At 36.0% G+C, this 15,861-nt stretch overlaps 1 protein-coding gene across 1 annotated transcript in view; it reads left to right on the top strand.

The window, feature by feature from the left end:
* Cpne8 (copine 8) overlaps positions 1 to 15,861 on the top strand; it is a 198,158-nt gene that overhangs the window by 16,431 nt on the left and 165,866 nt on the right. Inside the window, exons 2-3 of the mRNA XM_076852766.1 lie at positions 11,820 to 11,860; positions 13,066 to 13,112. Of these exons, the coding sequence (XP_076708881.1) occupies positions 11,820 to 11,860; positions 13,066 to 13,112 (88 nt within the window). The remainder of the gene's footprint in view (positions 1 to 11,819; positions 11,861 to 13,065; positions 13,113 to 15,861) is intronic.

Raw genomic sequence — 15,861 nt, 5'->3', positions numbered from 1 at the left:
TTAGCAGCTGGTACCCTCTGCCTGGAGAACCACCTTACCAAGTGAATGACCTGTGCTGTGAAGAGGTCACTTTATCAAGTGAATGACCCACGCTCTTTTCTGTCTGCCTCCAGGGAGCCTTTGCTGCTGCTGAGAGGGACCCTGGAAAGTGGCAGTGCTGCCCCATTGTTGCAGAGCCTGGGACATGCTCATTGCCTCTTGGTGCCTGTCTCTCTTGATTTATCAGATCTTTGTGGTTCTTTTTGGTCTCTCCAGGGTCATTTTATCCTCAAGTCCCCCTTTATAAAAATTCTCTAAACATCCTTAGTTCTGCAAATCCATATATGCACAGATTTTTTTTCCCTCTGTGGCACAAACTACACAGCTCCAGGGTTCAGGTTGTCTGGGTCGATGCCTTATCTTTGAATCTGGGTTTCTAATAGGATCTCCACTGACTCTAAGGGACAGAATCCAGGCAGGGGCTTCCATGTATTTTCTTCCCATCCAACCCCAGCTGTCCAGGAGTACCATCTCATAATCTTTCTCTTTTTTTCCAGGAGGCTCTTTGGCCTTGAAGGGACATCATTACCTACCAACCCTGCGAGCCACAGGCCATGTCAGCCTCGATATTATTGTGTTTTCTTTTACCCCTAGTTGCTTTTTCTAGTTTTACTGTATTCTAAGGACATTGTTGACTAATTTATTTACTCCTTGGACAACTCTATGAGGCAGATTCTATTATCACTTATTGTTTTTTTTTAAAACAGAAAATAAAGTGAAGCATAGAGAATTTAGTTTACATAGTACTGAGCAGAAGAATTAGTGATTCCAAAGACTGTGATTGTAATGATTGCACTATGCTTCCTCTTCAATGCTAAATTTCCACTAAAATGCTTCAGGACATTAATTTTTTTTTGGAATCCAATCTTTTAACCAGTCTTCATTTTATGACTGGTTAGTTTTACCTTCTTTTTTTTTTCTTTTTTTTTCCTATACTGGGGATTGAACTCAGGAGCACTCAACCACTGAACCACATCCCCAGCCCTATTTTGTATTTTATTTAGAGACAGGGTCTCACTGAGTTGCTTAGTGCCTCACTTTTGCTGAGGATGGCTTTGAACTCATGATCCTCTTGCCTTAGCCTCCCAAGCAGCTGGGATTATAGATGTGCACCACCACACCCGGCTAATTTTACCCAAGTTTTTAAGAGTTATAAGTATATAGTATGTAACTATATAAATGAAAAGAATGTCATTGTGTATATATATTATTTACTTCTGCACTTGACTCTATTTCCAGAAAACAGATTGTCATATCACAAGGAATGCACACTTACCATATTGACGAACATGTTAACGCTTTGGAAAATACATCAAGATGGATTTCTACCTTGTTTTATGAGAATTTCAGTTCCCCACAGACTCTCCAGTCTTAGTAAACTGGACATTTGTTTAAAACTATGTAAGCCTTCTTTTTCAGGACAGTAACTTTCTAACAACATTCACAACAACATTCACCATGAAATGTACATTACTGTGGCCACAGGAGTGAGCTCTCTCTCTGCCTCTTCTTCACCTCATCTCACCCTCACTTTCTTCTTCTGTCTCATGTCCTTTGCGCTTACACTGTCGGCCTAGCACACGACATGACCAGATCTTCCCATCCTTGCCTCTTTTTACTTTCTCAGTTCAAATGTTGTATCAGAGAGGCCTTCCCTGAAACAAGCCTCTGAAGCTAGATTTTAATGTCTCCACTGTTCTTAACACCGACAGAAATGCCAGTGGCCACCTCTCTGTGGGTTGCATCTTTCCTCTCTCCTGGGAACTGAACTCAATATCAGGCTTTCACTGTTCTATCACACCATTCTATGCCTACTTCCTAGAACAGTGGTTGTTATGTATTAGATGTTCAGTTAATATGTGTTGAAAGAAAGAGGGACTGTGGTTGAATGAGTGTGACCCTTGTCCGTGATCACAGTGTAGTACTTAATTTATACACATCCAGCCACAGTTGGTTGTCTCAGAGGTAGGCATCCTCCCAGCTGGGGATCAATACATGAGGTTTGGTGACTGTAATGAAGAAAAAGATGGCAGCTCTTCTCAGGTGCCAGAATTATAAAATGTAGAGTTTAAGGTCTCTAGGCATCTATATTTCCTTCCATGTGGACAAGAGAAGTAGAAGATACAGTTAAAAAAAAAAAGGCTGATAAAAGATGGCCACAGAAAAAGTTTTGCTGTTTCTGTCCTTGTTTTAGCTCTTCTCATAGGATCAGCTGCATGGATTTTCACTATAGATTTCTTTTTTTTTCTGTCACAACTAAATGAGCCCTAATATGTCATTTGCTACTGAGTAGCTAATATTTGTTTCATAGGAGAAAACTAGCTTTTTATTTATTTGCATGTCAATGCTCATTATTGAGGGTAAATTTTTTGAATATGCTCAAAGACCAACTATATTTTTTCTTTCATAAAATACAATGGCTTGTTAACTTCTTTAGCCAGATGTTTTCCTATGGGGTGCTTATATTTTTTCCTTGGTAATTTAGAGAATGATTTCTATTTTTATAGCCATAACATTTTATCTATGATATATGTAGCAGATGTTATATTTTAACTTTAATTATTGAATCATTTTTGTACAGAATTTTAAAATACACTAGTTATCAAATAGGTTAGTTTTTCCCCTGGGCTTTATGTGAAGCTTATAAGACAGTCTTCATGCCAAGATTTCAAAAATGGGAACATGTTTTATTTTCTTCCCATCTTGTCCAGTTACTTCTGGTAGATAATATATTTTTCTGCTATTTACTTTCAAATATTTTAGCAAAGGCAGTGTCATAAATGTGTGTTTTAGGCTGTAAAGTTAAATCTGAATCATTTTAATCAGCATAATTTGGATGTGGTGAGATAGTATTTGAAGTTTAATCATAAGTCCATATGCTCTGGACTACTTACTACACCATCAATGGTTAATGAGCACCAAACTGTGTTGTATTTATTCTGGATGTCAGAAATGTTTTTTTTTCCTTTTTTTCTGGTGGACTGTATGGTAATAAGATGTATGGATTAGTTGCTTCATACAACATATGGTTATAATACAAAAGACAGGCAATAATAAGTATTGGAGAGAATTTGGAGAAATTAAAACCCTCATCCATTGATGGTAAGAATATAAAATAGTGCAACCACTTGGGAGAATGGTATGGCAGGTCCTCCAAATGTGATAAGTATAATTACTAAAAGGCTCAACCTTCCACTGCTGAGTATATACCCAACAGAAATGAACATATGTCTGCACAAAATCTTGTATACAAATGTTCACACCAGCATTATCCATAATAGCAAAAAATATGGAAACAACCCATGTGCCTAACAACTGATGAAAAATATGTGGTTTAACTAGGCAATGGAATATTATGTGCCCATAAAAGGTAATGAAGTACTGATTTATGCTATAACATGGAAAAGTCATAACTTTTATGACTAGTGAAAGAAGGTAGTCATAAAAATCACATATTGAATGATTCCATTTATATGAAATGTTTACAAATAGGAAATAAAGGAAGACAAATGAATGGTTACCAGAAACGGGAAAATGGAATAGGCTATGATTATTAACAGGCACAGGATTTTTTGGTGGGAGGCAGAGAGGAAAGAGGTGAAAATGTTCGAAAACTAAATAGAGGTGATAGTTGCACAGTTCTGTGAACATGCCATAAACTAAATTGTACATTTTGAAAGGACAAATTTCATAGTACAAGAATCCTATCTGAATAATGCTGTTATGAAAAAAGATTGCTTAACAACAGATATATGGAGATATATTCCGAGAAATGCATTCTCAGGCAATTTTGTCAGTGCACAAAATATCACAGGTTTTATCTACATGAATCATGATGGTACAGTGTACTATATACCTAGGCTATATCGTAAACACACACACACACACACACACACACACACACACACACACACACACACTTATACCCACGATGAGCAAAACACAAATCAGGCATAAGAGAAAATGGTGCAGTCAAAAGGGGATGTAAATATGAGATGTGTCAGTCTGCTGCTGGCCTAATTACAGTAACCTTTCTTGTATATAACTAAAAGAAGTATACTCTAAAATAACCCTGATTAGTATAGTAAATGCATAAACCAGTAAGCCATATATTGTCATTATCAAATATTATATAATATACATAATTCTATGTGTTTTACACTTATACAACTGGCAGCACGGTAGGTTTGTTTACACCAGCATCACCACAAATCTAAGTGTTGGTCTGTGATGTTGGAATGGCCGTGATGTCATTAGGTGATATGAGTTTTTCAGCTACATTATGGCCTCATGGGATCACTGTTGCATTTGTGGCCCATCCTTGATTGTGACTATATTGCCAGAGAGAACAGGCCACACATGCCTAGTGAGCCCTTGCTTATGCCTTTAGAATGTTCCCCTGGGCTTAAGGACTCCTTAAGTCCTGGGTACAGAATGTTTAGGGAATTATCTACGCTGATAATTCCAGAAGCTCAGGTAAATTATGACAACAGACCATAGTCACATCTGCTTTAAAGTGCTGTTTGGAGTGCCTGCAAAGACCGAGCTGAAAGTTGATTAAACTCAGAGAGCATATTGTGTGACTGTTGTGGGTCCTGCTTGCTAATGAATATTTGTCTCTTTGGTACATTTGGTCTGAGACTTGCTTTGGGAGTGCAGTTATAGTGAAAGAGAGCTGCCTAACCCTCACATACTTCAGCAAGGGAAGGCAGCAGATCATTATTGAAAAGCCTGAATTGGATAAAAGAATTATTAACAGTTGATAACCCAGGGTTGACCTTCACCTTTTCCTCATGCTTCCAATCACTTTACTGAATTATCTATTAATTTTAGAAGCTTTTATTAGTTAATTCTCTTGTTTTTCTCTATGCAGAATTAAATCTTCTACAAGTAAAACTAATTTTTCTCTTTCTACTACTCCTGTTATTTTATAGCTTACTCTCTAGAACACCCAAAATGATGCCAAATGTTAACGTCATTTGCCTGTCATTTAATTTTCTTGTCAATGATAGCAACCAATAGTTAATATAATCAATACAAATATTAAATATCAAAAAATAAGACCAAAGTTTTATTTTTAATTATAAAAAAATGTATCTTAAGCACTTCTGTGGCTTTGACCACTTTATTTAACATCTCTAAATTTTGTAATCTCATCTGGAAAATGGATTTTGCCAATAATCACTACTTGTTGGGACTATGGTGAGGATTAGATGAAATGGTTTATTTAAAGTGCTGAGCTCAGAGCCTGGAACTGGGTCAGTGAATAAATAGTAGGTGTGGAATTTGTGATATAGGTTCATTTCGAGTGAAGTGGGGCACATTGGAGGGAATGATCAGTTCTCCATGCCTAGGTGATAGCTGTGAGAGAGTTTGAAAGATGTTGGTGTGGAAATTTCTGGGGGAGAGAGTGCTGTGGATAGGTAGTTTAGGGGATGCAGAAATTCTGAAATGTCTGAAGAAGGGTCTATGAAATACATGTATAGAGGTGCCCTCGGAGACACAGCCAGGTCTATATTTGTCAGAATGTGGCTAGTGCTATGTAAAGAGTTTGGGCCAGGCATGATGGCATACATCACAAGTCCCAGCTACTCAGGAGGCTGAGCAGGAAGATCACAGGTTCAAGGCCAGACTTGGCAACTTAATAAGACACTGTCTCAAATAAAAATAAAAAGGATTGGGGCTGGGGATGTGGCTCAAGCGGTAGCGCGCTTGCCTGGCATGCGTGCGGCCCGGGTTCGATCCTCAGCACCACGTACAAAGAAAGATGTTGTGTCCGCCTATAACTAAAAAATAAATACTAAAGTTCTTTCTCTTTCTCTCTCACTCTCTAAAAACTCTCTCTCTCTCCTTAAAAAATAAAAAAATAAAAATAAATAAAAAGGGTTGAGGATAGGTTGGTGGTAGAATCCTCTGGGTTCAGTCTGTAGTACTTAATTAAAAATGGAATTCAGAATTTCTGTTTGCAAATGAATTTTGTTTTTTGCAAGGGAGCCATCTATTCAGGTATTTTCTGTGGAGAAGTAGCTCTAGGAGGCATCTTAGTGAATGAGTTGGAAGATGGGAGACAACCCATTAAGAAATCTTAGGCTGGGAAAATAGCTGGTTATGAAAGCACACATCATGGTGGTAGAAGCTTTTGGGTTAAAGGAGAGGAAAAAAGGAAGGTGACCCTGGAGTCTTGCTTGGAAAAGTGGATGGACAGTGTTGTGCTATTAGTTTCTTGTGGCTGTTGTAACAAAACATGACAAAGTTGTTAGTTTAAAGGAAACATTTTTTTTTTTTTTTCACAGCTCTGGAGACCAGAATTCCTAAATCAGTCAGTGGGTTGAACTCAAGGTGTTAGCAGGATCACTCTCCAATGGAGGGCTGCTGGCATACCTTGATCTGTGACCATAACACTCTTACAAGGCCAGAAGCTGCAGGTCTCTCTGCTCTGTTCCCGTTTCCATTCTGACTCCTCTGTTGGTGTCCAATCTCCTGCACTTTCTTCTTGTAGGAATGCATGTGATTGCATTTATGACCTGCCCAGAGAACCCAGGATAATCTCCTTAGCTCTAGATTCATAGTATAGTCACATCTACGGAGGCTTTTTTCCTTTTCCCAAATAAGGTCACATATATAGGTTCTAGCAATTGGAGCTTGTCATGGTCATGTGGCTCTTATTTCACCTTCTACAGTTGCCATTCACCAGGATAGGAAATATAGGTGCTGAGAGATTGGGGAAAGATAGTGAACTAAATTTCGTACCTGAGTTTTAGGTTTTTAAGAAGGCCCATAGTGCACTCTGTCTTTTTTTCTATCCATTTTTTAAAATACAAATGTTGTATTTCTTTTCCCCGGCTGAAATCAGGGACTGCATGCTATACCGTTTTCTGGAAACCGCATCACCCTCAAGTAACCCCGCATTTCTTCAGGTCATTAGGTTCTGTTTATTTCAGGTTAACCAGAGCAAATTGTCAGATTGTGACAGAGCTGGGCTTCTTTGAAGTAATTTCCAAGAATATCAATCACAATCGAATGCCTCATAAGAAATGCTAAAAATGTTTATTGCTAATTGTCTTCCCCTCAAATTTCTTTTACTATCTAAACTAAACTTTGCTGATGCAGAAGTTGAAACTGTATTTTTATCACTGGCCTTTTCAGCTCAGCAACACTGATAGATAAATGTTTGGAATAACCAATTTCAGCAAAAACTGCAAAATAAAGTTTCTATTATTCCCAGTGGGTGTGGAGTGGTGTCTGTCATTTATGATAAAGTTCTACCTGTGTGCTCAGGCTTCCAGAGGAAACTGTTGAGACAGATTTTTTGGTCTATTTGTGCAACTTCAAATCTAAAAGTCTATTCCTACTTTCTTGAAAGCCGAATAATCTTGTTAAGTACTTTCCAATGAACCTATCTTTCAAAATTACTTGGTATCTTATTAGATTCTAGCTGAGTTTGACTTTGAGCAAGTTTCAGTTTCAAAATACTTCATTATTTTTTTTTTTCCATTTCTAAACCTATTTTTGCCTCTGAACAGTCTGTCTCCTTTTGCCATAACAGTTACAGTTTGGAAAAAAATATTTTTTTCTTAAATATGTATGCTGAATGTCCAGAGATAATGTTTGTTCAGTGAGTAAAATGATGAATAAATAAATCAGACAATGTAAATGTTACTTTCAAATCATTCTTAAAGACTGAGTAAATTTTCTTTCAATTACTCAATAAATGTTTTGATTTCCTTGCCCATAAATAAATAACAACTTCCTAATTCTAGACCATGAGGTAGTATAATACCCAAAGTAAGAACAACAGGGATGGCCTAGTGACATGGGGCTCCTTTATAATTCCAATGACACTGCCGTGCTCATGTGTTTTCAGTTAATGGATTACTTATTAGGGCAAAGGCCCCAAATACCACCTTCCTCTTCTACTCCACTTCCCATAATAAAACACCTCACCATAACTAATGTGAAAAAAGTTGATGCTTCTGATTAGATAAGAAGATTCTTCATTTATGCAGCAGGTGTTTGGCTTCTGCGTATGTTTGAGCTTTTGCTAGTTTCTGAGCGAGCCTAAGCAATATTTGGTAAAGACTTTGCAAGCTGCCAGTGGTCCAGACAGTACACTGAAAAATAGCAAATGAAGGCTCTTAATAATTTTCAAATTTTAATTAAGCCCAGATTTGTTCTGCTTATTGGTACAGGACAATTTTCAGGAGAGACTGTATGATACAGAGATGTTGGTCTCTGTCAACGTGTGGAAAATTTATGCTGGAAAATATTCATCAAGTGATAAGGCATTGTTGACTCTAAATATTTATTAGCACTATTTATATCTACATAGGAAATTAAATAGATTGGTTTTTATCCTTTGTCTGTATTTATAAGCTATATTTCTACTCCTATTAAAAAATTTAGTGGAACAGTTCCACCCAGTTATAGCAGTGAAATCCTCTATGTGTTGTTGGAGCTTGGCTGGCCACAAGTGACATTGCTTTTTGGAACGTACTCCATCCCTTCCATGTGAGGACTTACTCTGTAAAATATGTATAATGTATGTTTTTCTGAACTAGTAATTTAAGAGTTCTCAGATACTCCACTTGTTGATACTCTGAAACTATTAACTTTGGCATTCATATAAATGCCAAGTAGATTTTCTTTTTCCAAGTCACATCTGTGGTAGGATAATGTTTCTTTTTTAAAAAAGAATGCTTGTTAGTTGGTTTCAGAAAAGAGGAAGTAGGAGGCCTGTAACTATTGGGTGGAACCCACAGGTCACTTTTAGTACCTCTATTCCTTAAATAGGTCATTTTGTAATGTTCATTTTATGTATGAGGAATTTGAGGGTTTGATTTTCTATTATTAAAACTTCATCATATATAAATAAAAAAGAATATTTGAGACTTTTAAAACTTAATACTTATTTCAGCTTATGTATTTGTTTAGATTATCTATAAGGTTTTTTTTTCATAGTATGGTTTAAAAAAATGATTAGAATAAGAGCTATCCACGCTACCTGATTTTGTTGTTGTTGTTGTAGCTGAATCAGTTTGACTGTTTTTAGGTTCCTATACCTTCTCCCCATTACACACTGTTATTTTATGTACCACCTAATTTTGCTACTTAATTGTTTCTGTGAATTTCTTATCCCACTAAAATTCAGGCTCTTTGAAATCAGGGAATGTGTCTTTAATATTTATGTATATGTTTGCTAGCGCTTTGTTCGGTCTTGGACATTCAATATTTGTTTGAAAAACACTTTCAGAATTGTGCAGAAGTTTAAAGAGAATTGTTATTTTTCATTTCGAAAAAGGAAACCTGAGGTGCCATTTCAAGAGGCTTCCTGGCTGTTAAGTGTAGGACTCAGAATGCCAATGGACAGTAAACTCCTGACATTCATGTTCTCCACTCAGCACATTTTCTGGGCTAAAAAAAAAAAAAATGTATAGGAAGCTTTCTTAAAATAGGAAAGTGGCTTGTTGCGCATTTAATTGGAGGAGGTAGGCTTACTACATGAGCTGACTGACTGTTGTCATCAGGGAAGATAACTGGGTGCTCTACTGAATGGGACTCATAGCCACAGGACTGTACAGTAAAGAGGGCAGGCAGGGAATCCTTTCCCCTGGATGCTCTCAGAAAGATCTTACTAAATTCTCATTTATCTACTGTCTTATTATAGATGTATGAAATATGCCTTTTCCATTAGCCCAGTATTTCTTGATACTGGTTAGAGTTAATTGTCCAGGTCTCAGCTTTAGTTGTGTTGTTTTTATCATCTTCTTTTAAGTCCAGAGACCAGGAATTTTAATTGGAATTTGAGGGTGAGTGGTTATTAGAACAAGTCGGGCAATTCACTTACAGTTTTGCTTATGCATTTCTTCGGGTATTATTTCTACCTCACTATTATTTCTACCTTCATTATTATTTCACTCTGTTTTTTCTAGAACTTTTTATTTTTTTCAAGAATTTGTTCTCATTCTGATTTTCTCTCTTCATTTCTCTCCTGGTTTGGTCAAACAATTGTAAAGTTAAATTTCATGGAGTTTTAAACTTCTTGTTACATCATTTTTTTTTTGCCTTGTTATTATGTGTTATGGATCATAATTGTGGGAAGAAACAATGTAATGAGGAAAGTCTTTTCATTAAGGATATTAATATCTGTTGTTGATAAAAATCCTTTATTTTATATTTAAAATTAACAATGTAATCTATCTTTGCATAACCAAGGCACTGAAATTGCATTATTTTCCTTAAAGTATGGATATATCATAGTTACAGGGTCTGAACCACACTGAAGTATTTTTCTCTCTTGATTTTTGTGAACTTTGAAAGAAAACGCTTAATTAACATTTTCTTAGGATACTTAATGAACAAAAGCTGGAGCTACAGGAAGGGTTAGAGAATTTCCACTCAAGTGGAGAACTAGCTTTGTAAATATGATATCACAGTAATTTTTCAAATGGAAATGTTTTAATTTACTGTTTGCCAACCATTACTGGAGTCATGGTGTCTGCTTAGGGGACAGAAAGGATTATTTTAATTTGATTTCTGACTAGTGGTCTTTTTTTTATCTCTTATAATTCCAAATATAAATATATCTGTTTTCTTTCCAGGAATATTTTAAAACATATTTCATTTTATGATCTGTGCTTCATTGTTCTGTTGAATATGTTTTTATTTTCTTAGTGTCCAGTGATTCCATGGCAGCAATCATGTTTGAGAACCTGAATGAATTAAAAATGGATGTCAGGTTGATATGAAAAAAGCAGGCCTGTTCAAATACCAAGGGCACAACAAATATATGCACAGGAGCAGTGGTCCTGCAGAGGAATAAGACAGCTTGCACATGAGATTTTCATTAAAGTATTAGAGACAGAAATATAATTTAGCTATTATTACTAATAAATGGAGGATGAATATGAAGTTCAAATTTGAACTTTTGGAACCCTCAAGCCATCACCATAATAACCCCTTTTCAGAAAAGGATGTATCTTCAAATTGTCCCTTTAAAAAAAAAAAAGTCAGTTTTAGTTGGGATTCTTTTTTCTAATTCAATTTAATAATTGCTTCCCTTGTTGATCATAACATATCAATCTTAAGTTTTTATTAATTGCCTTGTGTTACTCTTATGAGCATAAGGTATAGGGCCCTGTTACTGCCACTGAGGATAACAGGATACCTCAATATTTACTTTCGATTTTGATTCTTTCATAAATGTATAAATATATACAAAAAAAGGTACTGATAATGATGGTCTGATCTACTTGTTTAATCTTTTCCTTTATTGAAAAGAATCTTTACCCAAGGTCTGTATGTTTATCTTAAATTTCCAAACTGTAATAGCAACATAAAACTCATCAGGGTAGATATGACAAATGGCAGGAGACAGTGCTTCTCTACTGTGTTCTAATTGATCATGGGCTCTGAGTTCCAGACAGTTTTTGCAGTATTCATAACCTATGTTTCAATTCAGGAAGCATTTCTGAGCATGTAAACTTTCAATGAAAATTTAGAAATAAACCTGAAACAGTTACTTCTCTCAAAGAGATTTTAATGTTAGTATGTGAGGAGTTCATGTTAGTTAACTGCAAGGCAAGACTAAGGTAATAAACCCACGCCCTGCCCAGCTTCCTGTGCAGTGATATTCAGACATCTAGCACATTTTTAATTAGTTACATATACCTAAGTATATACACATGTTTTATGTACTTATAAACATTTCACACATTTATATAAATATAAATGGAAATATTTTGGCCTTATACTCATCTAACATTTTCTGTTTTATTCAACAGAAATCTTCTCGACAGAGACACATTTTCTAAATCTGATCCAAGTAAGTATTCATTAACTTGCTTCTATTTATTTTGCTTACTTGATTTTGCAAAAATTGTATGAAACTCATAGTTCTTATTTAAATCCAGGAAAGTCAGAGGGAGGTGGTCCCAAGCTTTGCTTGCTTATCTATCTGGGCAGAACTATGGCTAAAGATGAAGTGGCTTAGCACTTTGAGAATAAGGAAATGCAGATAACTCCAGCATAGGACAGTTTCCTTTGAAATTAAAACTTCATGATATGGTAGAAATACCATTTGAAAGATAGCCATAGTAGGCTGTAATTTTTAAGAGTTTAAGTCACAGAATAATATTTCTTTAAAAAAAATCATTGAAGTGGTAGAGAAGGCATACCAACCAGTGAAATGCTGGCACAAGCTGAATTTGATTACTAAGTAAAGAGATTGAAATTTACGAATAACTTGCAAAATGAAAATTGTAGTTTGAATTAGAAAACAGCAGAAGTGTGTAAATCAATTATTGTTTCCAAATCTCATAATATTTTGAAATTGATGTGCAGGAGTTCTGCATCTCTGCAATGTATGAACAATGTGGTTAATTATAGGAAAGAGGTCTTTGTCAGGTGCTGGAAGATTCTTGAAGTGGTCATTGGGGAAAAGGCATTAGAATTTGGGGGATTAAAAAGTCTTGGGGTTTATTTTATGAGTAGATGAGATTCTTTTTATCCCTTAATCTTTACCCAAAGCCCTTAAACTCCCTTTCTTGAACTCCCTTTATTGATTGATACAATTTCTTACCTGTTTAAAAATATTGAGGGTAGATGTTGTAATTATTAAATGGAGACTATGATTTGTCCCAGTTTGTCCCTGTTAGGATGACTTTGAGCACTTTAATTATCTTAGGAGAAATTTGACTTATACTTCAAATTATTAAATTACAGTTTGAAAATTTACCTACATCTGTATGTAATAGAAATAAAGATATTATCAAATAATTATAGTGTTCTTTACATGTCAAGTTTGTATGCATATCAAATTCCAAAGGTCTGATATAGTTTGTTCTCTGATTCATTAAAATAATTTTTAATCATTTGATGATTGACTAGTAATTTTCTTGCCAAGGTAAGGTTAGGAGTTAGGCATTTAATTGTGTTGTAGCTTTTGGACCATTGAAAAGGAAATTCTATGCATTCCCATCTGGTGTTTATAAGAGAAATTTATATATGTATTTTTTTTATCTTTTGTAGTTTGTGTCTTATATGTACAAGGAGTTGGAAATAAAGAATGGAGAGAGGTAAGACAGAGTATTTTTTTAAAAATCACTATTCTTGAAGATATAGTATAAGCTATATTTTAACAATTTAATCATAATAGAATTTCCCTGTTTTTAAGTCTTTTCAGTCCAAAGATTTTGTCTTTCATTTTATGACAGCTATCTTTGCATCATAGTTTTTAATATTACTGAATGCTTATGACTGTTTAGCTTATTTATGAGCTTATGAAATATTCTAAACCTGAGACTTTTGTTTGCTTAAGCCTAGTGTTTTATTATAGTTTACTTCACATGATTCCTCCTGCAAGTATGTTAACTTAGTCTCCCATTCAAAGGTCAACTGATTTTTATAAAATTCCACATAAAAGTGTTTTGTGTAGTGCTTGATATCAAATATCACATGACTATTGGCAGTTATTTGTTTTAAAATAGACACTTAATATCCTAATACAATCATTACTGTTTTATGAAGCAAAAGCAGAGTCTCAACTATCATTTTCATTCATTTATTTTCTAGTGCATCTCCAAGTTTGAATAGAAAGGTGATCACTGGAGGGTGGGTACATGTTAAAACATGAGGCATTCCATGTATCTGTCGTTTCTGGCTATTTCAGGAAGAGAGTGCATTGTTTTAATGGGGTTTGTTTCTGGATAGATTTTCCTACAGAGATTTGTGCTATTTGTTCTCACAGATCGCTTTGTACCAACCATGTTATCAATGCATCTCAATTGTGAGGTAGAGGGTAAGAGTAGATCTTTGTAATTTATTGTCATAACTGGGGTAGAAGACACAATTCAAAACTTATTGCTACTGGTAATAAGTTGGTAGTTATTGGGACACTGAGCACAAGTTTCTTATGTTAGTTAGCTTTCACCACTATCATAAATACCTGAGATGATCAACTTATAGAAAGAAGATGATTAGTTTGTCTCACAGTTTTAGAAGTTCCAGTCTGTGGTTGGTTGGCTCTTTGGCTTTGGACGAAGCAGTACATCATGTGGGGGATACATGATAGAGCAAAATGCTCACCTCATTACCAGGAAGCTAAAGAGAGAGAGGAAGAAGCTAGCCTTTCACAATCCCCTTCAACCTCCATTGACCTAAACACCTCCCACTAGGCCCTGCTTCTCAAAAGTTGCTCCATTTTCCAATTGGACCACCCTGGGGACCAAACCTTTAATGCATAGGCCTTTGGGGGAACTTTAAGATCCCTGCCCCTGGTCTGCTAAACTTCACGTCCATCTTATAATGACGAATGCATTTAGTCCATCCCTAAGAATTAAAAAAAAAAAAAAATCAAAAATCTGTATGGCCTTGCAGATTTCTGTTTCACCATTTCTCAAAAGTTTAAGTCCAATCTCCTATGAGATATAAGGCACACTCCACTTTGGGCCCTATAAAGAATTAATTATAAAGAAAATTATATATTTCCAAGATACAGTGGTTGGGGTGGCACAGGGTAAACATTCCCATCTCTAAAGGGAGGAATAGAAGAGTAGAAAGAAATTGTACCTAAGCAAGACTGAATGAAACCTATCAGAGCAAAAACATTAAATCTGAAATCTCCACATCTCACAGATTGTGGCAGGATGTAGGCTCCCAAGGACTTGGTCAGTCCCCTGCCCTATGGCCTTGCTGTCCTTGTGGGCTACAACCCTACAACCAACCTTTCCTCTTAAAAAATTCCGCCTTGGTCTGGCTCTGCTTGCTGCCTGCTCCTTTCCCTGATGAATATTGCACGTTGCTGGCATCTGCAACTTCCTGGGGTCTCTGTTACAGCTTCATCTTTGTCTTACAGTTCTATGCATTGCCCTGTCACCGCAGCTTATAGGACTTTGAACCTGCAGAACACTGTCTTGCCTCAGGTTTTCATTTGAGGTCTTGGTGAAAGCTTCTCTGTTTCCATTATGTTTGCATTCTGCATACCTGGAAAACTAGCATTGTGTAGGTGACATCAGGGTTTTGCACCAGCTTGACCTGTACCTGGGCCTATTTGTACTATGATTGCAGTGGCTTTTTAGCAACCTGATGACTAACCATAAGGAAATGATTCCCTAGTGGATCCTAGGTGAAGACTGTGCTCAAGGACTGTCTTCTCAAAAGAAAGGCTTGAATACAAATTTGCATTTCTGTACCTTTGGACCTGTGATTCCTAGGATGGCCTTGCATATTTCTTAGATGTCCCTCAAGGAAAGATCCTCAAGGTTCTTTCCTATTATTCCAGTGCAGAGACTTTTTTTTAATCAGTGCTAATCCTGGCACTGTGGGTTTTTTTTTTTTTTTTTTTTTTAATGTGTCTCCTTTTCTGGCCAAACTGCAAATTTTCTAAAATTTTCTGCTCTGTTCCTCTTTGTATCTGATTCTTACTTTAAATTTGGTTATCGGCAGCCCATACTACCTATGCTGCAATTTGAATGCTTTATTGCCTTGAAATGTCCTCTGCCAGATAAACTAGTTCATCATAAACTTAGCCTCCCACAGGGACATGGACAAAAAGCATCCAAATTCTTTGTCATGTCGTAACAACAATAGTCTTTGGTCAGATTCCAGTGCAGTCCTTATTTCCATCTAAAACTTCATCAGCATAGCCTTTGCTGTTGCATCTCTATTAGCATTCTGGTCTGAATCACCCAATGAAGCACCACTTATTGCATTTTAGGTCTTTTCTAGTTTGCTTCTTTAAACTTTTCCAAATTTCTCCTGTAAACCAATTCCAAAGGCTTCTCTACATCATCATATGTGTAGTAGTGATAAAGATCATGCCACTTC

The sequence above is a fragment of the Callospermophilus lateralis genome, chromosome 4 (assembly GCF_048772815.1).
Source record: "Callospermophilus lateralis isolate mCalLat2 chromosome 4, mCalLat2.hap1, whole genome shotgun sequence".
NCBI classification, from domain to species: domain Eukaryota; kingdom Metazoa; phylum Chordata; class Mammalia; order Rodentia; family Sciuridae; genus Callospermophilus; species Callospermophilus lateralis.
This window is presented reverse-complemented; position numbering and strand designations above follow the sequence as displayed.